At 51.1% G+C, this 4904-nt stretch overlaps 1 protein-coding gene across 9 annotated transcripts in view; it reads right to left on the bottom strand.

Annotated features, from left to right (window-relative positions):
• The window catches only part of FNBP1 (formin binding protein 1), a 97143-nt gene extending 92451 nt beyond the window's left edge, over window positions 1-4692 (bottom strand). For all 9 annotated transcript variants that reach the window (XM_079789659.1, XM_079789657.1, XM_079789658.1 and 6 more), the window contains exon 1: window positions 4435-4692. In XM_079789659.1, coding sequence (XP_079645785.1) covers window positions 4435-4458 — 24 coding nt within the window. In that variant the 5' untranslated portion in view covers window positions 4459-4692. The remainder of the gene's footprint in view (window positions 1-4434) is intronic.
• Window positions 4693-4904: the final 212 nt, after the last annotated feature.

Genomic DNA, 4904 nt, shown 5'->3' with positions numbered 1-4904 from the left:
ATTTGTTCCAAAACCAAAACCCCTCTGAATCAATAAAGCCTACTGAAGGGAAAGGTGCCTAGAATTACACAAAATGTTTACAACCGCCCAAGTGCAGAAAGGTGTTAGAACTGTCCCCCCATACTTTAAAAGAGCAAATGTTAAAACAAAAGGAGGAAAAAGGGATTCATTCATTTATTCAATAAATATTTATCAAACTCCTACTATATGAGTCAGGCATTGTTCCCAGCACAGTGGGAGACTGCTGCCTCTGAAAAGTGCACACCACAATCAATGTCACCATAGTCAACACATTGCTGAGTGAATGCACATTGTATGCCTGGCATTGTCCTAAAAGCTCAGGTTAAAAAAAAAATTACATACAATCAACACAGGTGCTTTCTTACTATGTTAACCAATACGTCTTTTTTTTTTTAATATATTTTTATTGATTTCAGAGAGGAAGGGAAAGGGAGAGAGAGAAACATCAATGATGAGAGAGAATCAATGATTGGCTGCCTTCTGCAAGCCTCCTACTGGGGATCACACCCGGGGCATGTGCCCTTGACCAGAACCGAACCCGGGACCCTTCAGTCCGCAGGCCGATGCTCTATCTCCACTGAGCCAAACCAGCTAGGGCATAACCAGCATGTCTTATTCAAGTCTCTCTGTTCAATTTCTTACTCTTAGTATTTTGGGCTCCTCCATTTCTTATTAGCACCAAAATAAAGAAATTAAGATGGCAGAGGCCCTGACCAGGGAGCTTAGTTGGTGAGAGCATTGTCCCAATACGCCAAGGTTGCAGGTTCAATTCCCAGTCAGGGCACATACAAGAATCAACCAATGAATGCATAAATAAGTGGGGCAACAAACTGATGTTTCTCTCTCTCTCTCATCAATAAATAAAAATATTTTTAAAAGATGGTGTAAAGGGCAGTAGGAGACAAAAGTAACTTCTGTCACCAAGTAATTTGCTAGCTGCAAAGAGTAGAATTATGAGGAAAGCTAAAATTTCCAACAGATTTATTCACACTTCACATTAACGATTAAACCAATAAAAGTTGAACTGACACTGTGATAGGTGTCACTTCTTTCTAATAAGCAGGTAAGAAAAACAACAACGTTAACATGTAAGAAGCTCTTGCTTTGCCCTTTCTCCAACGACCAGTCACAACTCCACTAAATCAGTACAACCTATTTACCCCACTACCTTACTTTTTAAACTGTCTTGAGTAAATTCATTTGGTTCTTCCTACAAACGAATGTGCGTTCCTCTTTTGACTCTGATGTTGTAGGCCAGAGTGAACACCTACTTTGCATGTGTTCACTGAAATAAGTGGATAGCCCACAATGTATATAATGTGACTTAGATTCAGATAGGTAACTGGTACATAGTAGCTGTTCAATAAAAATTTTTAAACTTTGATGAAAAGGCATTGTTATGAAGAGTTGTACAGAAACAATGCTATTGTGACCTAATCCCGTTAAAGCAGCCATTTACACTTTGACCTGATACAAAAGAGCCCCCATTTCAATACAAACTAAGCTAATAAAGTTATTACAAATGATGGGTTTTTGCGTTCATTTTTATAGTTGGATGATAACTTCCTGACATTTCATGATTCTAAAAATTTCCTAGAATATGAAAGTTTACTCCTATACCAGTGTTAGAGAGAGAGAGAGAGAGAGAGAGCGCGAGTGCAAAAAAAGGTTTTATTCCCTCTACAAAGCAGGATGTGGCTAAAGAGTAAGCCTTTCGTGTAAAGTGCACATCAGAAACCTGTCGTTTTTAAAAGCCTATATGGACTTGGACTAACGTCCTAAAATGTGTGCAGACCTGGTGGAATTTGTGAAGATCTATGCAAGCTGCAACCACCTGTTACAAATAACTCACAGCCACCCAAACCAAAGCTCCGTCTCTCTCCATCTAGAAGCATAATTCCGCCAAGTTAGGCTCACGAGCCCCATCATTATCTCATTACACATGTGCGCCATCCCGAAGCCACCATTCAAGGAAAACCCTCAATCACTGCCCTGGGCTGGGCCACCAGCACGGCCCCGCACACCGCACATCCCCGAGTCTCTCACCACTGGACAACTGGAGCTTGTTGTTCAGAACCCTTCATTATTCCATTTTAAAAAACCACTCAAATACTAATAAAATCAGGCAACTGAAAACAGACATTTGGTTGCCCTCGTACTTCTTGGCACTTCATCTTAAAACTCAGATTTTTGCACCCCTCTTATTAACGTGCCAGTAAGTGAGTTCTTTCCTTTTTCTCCATTAAACTCTAAGCCACTCCAGAGCAAAGGCGAATATTCTAGCGAATGCCTTTTAGCAACAAAACTCTCCACCGACATATACTTGCATATATGCAACTGCTAACTGACTCATTCTTCTTCATAAACTCACCAAGTGAAAAAATTTCAAGTAGCTGACACACCTCCCTTAAACATCTTTTCTAGTCGGTTTTATTTGGAAAAATTCAAGTGTATGCAGTAGAAAGCACAGTGCCATGAGCCCTCCTGTCCCCATCACCCAGCTTCAACAAGGACCTACTCATGCTTGCTTTTCTTTCATCAACACGCCCATCCACTACCACCCCAACTTCTTTTGAAGCAAACCCAAGACTTCATATCGCTCATATATATTCCAGTTCCCACTTATTTTCAACAGCTCCTTGTTTTTGCTTTCCCTCCCACCCCTTCACCCCCAAAAAGAAGTGTATAGAATAATGCAGGCCATTGGGCCTCCTTCACCATGTCCCTTCTCAGCCACCTCCCTCTTCTGCATCCCCTTCGAGAACATTCGCCAACATCACATGAACTGCCCACCAGTGCACATAAATGCCCACTGGCCACTATTTCACTTAGAAATACATTGTAGTTTCTCCCAGAACCCCTTTCTCTTGTTTGAACAAGTAAAAAAAAAAAAATCGTGCCAATATTTCTATTCTCTTGATAAAAATTACTTCTGATTTACTCCCCCACCCCAGATAAGCTGAAAAGAGTCAAAGGGAGTGGAGCAGGAGGAGATGAGGAAAGAAATAAATGCTCAGGATTAGCTCTAAAGTATAGAGCGAAGGCAAGTATAAAGTAAAAAATAGTAGATTCTGCCTAGTTAGGTGTGTGCAAATATTTTAAACCATCTGTTATTTTATTTTAAAACTGAATATTTGTAAACATCAGCCAACATCTTGGGTTCCTTTCGACACAGGATGTTTATAAAATAAATCATCTTAATTTAAGGGGGATCTTGCCTTCGGGATTTTGGTTAATAACAGTAGCTGCTTCTGAGCCTCAGAAATGGTTATGTAAGGACAATTTAAGTCAAACAATAATGAAGGGAGGTGCGCTCCGGGTCTGTGGCTCTAACCTTGTCGTGAGAGGTGAGATTCCTCCCCCCCCCCCCGCCCCAGCAGCCTCCACCCCGCTCTCCCCCCCACACCCTCCACAAAGGGGGTTCCGAAGGAGGCACTTCCCAGCTCTCCATGGAAGTGTCTCGTCTTAGAACCTTTCAGTGAATGACTGAGATTTCACCCTCCTCCCTCCGGACGCTGACTGCCCGTCCCTGGCCACTGATTTCCCCGGGAACCCAGAGGGGGGCGGGCACCGAGCGCCACCCCACACCCCGGGCACCGCCAGGCCTCCCTGCTCGCCCCGTTTGGGGGCACAGGCTTCCGGACGCCAGGCTGCCGGTTTAGCCACCGCACCCCCGGCTCAGGATGCGGTGGAGCGCCCCTCCCCGCCGACCTCCCCCACGTAAAGAATAAGCCCCGCGAGTGCCTCCTCCGGAGGAATCTCCCCCAACTCCGCTACTTCCCTCTCCAGGCCAACGCCGCAGCCCCAACCTCAAATCCAGGGCCGGGGTTCCCCAACAAGAACCACAAGTGCCCCCGGACCGCGGCAGGTCAAGAGTTCTCGCCTCTGGAGGGAAGGCGCCAGTTCGCGCCCCCGCGGCCCCCAAACCCAGGACGTGGGGCTCGGCCCCGCGAGGCCGCCCCGCCCTCGGGAGGAGCGCCGGTCGGCCCGCACCTTCCCGCAGAGAGAGCAGCCCTGGGAACTCGGGGCTGGCGCCCTGGTAAAAACGCAGTCCCCCAAACCCGAGGCTTCCACGCCCCCATCGAGGCAGGTCCGGGGCGCGCCGGCCGCTCACCCGAGGGACTAAGGTTCTACCCCCCCAGCACCGCGGGCCTCCGGCCGCCGGGACCCCGGCCCGCGCCCCCAGCTCAGGCCGCCGAGGGGACCCCCACCAACTCCCCCCGCCGACTCCCCCGTCTGGCTCGCACGTCCTGCTCGGGCGGAGGCCCACAAGGGGCACCCGGCCCCGCGCCTCCCTCAGGCCGCGGGGACCCCGACCGCGCGCCATCGCCTCCCGGGCCAGCCCGGCCCGCGTGCCCTGCCCCGGCGCGCCAGGCACCTTCCCCGCAGCCGCGGGCCCAGCCCCGCACTTACCCAGAGCTCGGTGCCCCAGCTCATGGTGCAGGGGGCGGGAAGGGGCGCGCCGCGCGGCGGGCGCGGCTCTCCGGTCCCCCTCCCCGGCGATCCCTTCGCCCCTCGAGATCCCCGCGATCCCCGCGATCGAGGAAAGCCCGGGCCCGCGCTGCCGCCGCCTTCTCCTCGCCTTGGGTCCCCTCGGCGGCTCCTCCTCCCGGTCGCTCCTCAGCAAAATGGCCCGAGGAAGCGGCAGCCCCGGCAGCCGCAGCGCCCGCCCGCCCCACACCCAGGCAGTGAGGGGAGAGGGCGGGGCGGGGAGGGCGGGGCGGTGGGCGGGGCCTGGGCCGCGCGCCAGGGGCGGGGGCGGGGCCTCCTGACAGCTCGCGCACGCGCCGGGCCCACCTCCCTGTGGAGCCCGCCGCCGGGACCCAGTCGCCCAGGGGTCCGGCAGGACGCGGAAGGAGTGTCCCCGCTGATTCCTAAGAATT

This window comes from Cnephaeus nilssonii, assembly GCF_951640355.1.
Source record: "Cnephaeus nilssonii genome assembly, chromosome: 14".
In the NCBI taxonomy this organism is placed as follows: Eukaryota; Metazoa; Chordata; class Mammalia; order Chiroptera; family Vespertilionidae; genus Cnephaeus; species Cnephaeus nilssonii.
Note: the sequence above shows the minus strand (reverse complement) of the source record. Positions and strands in the feature narration are given on the sequence as shown.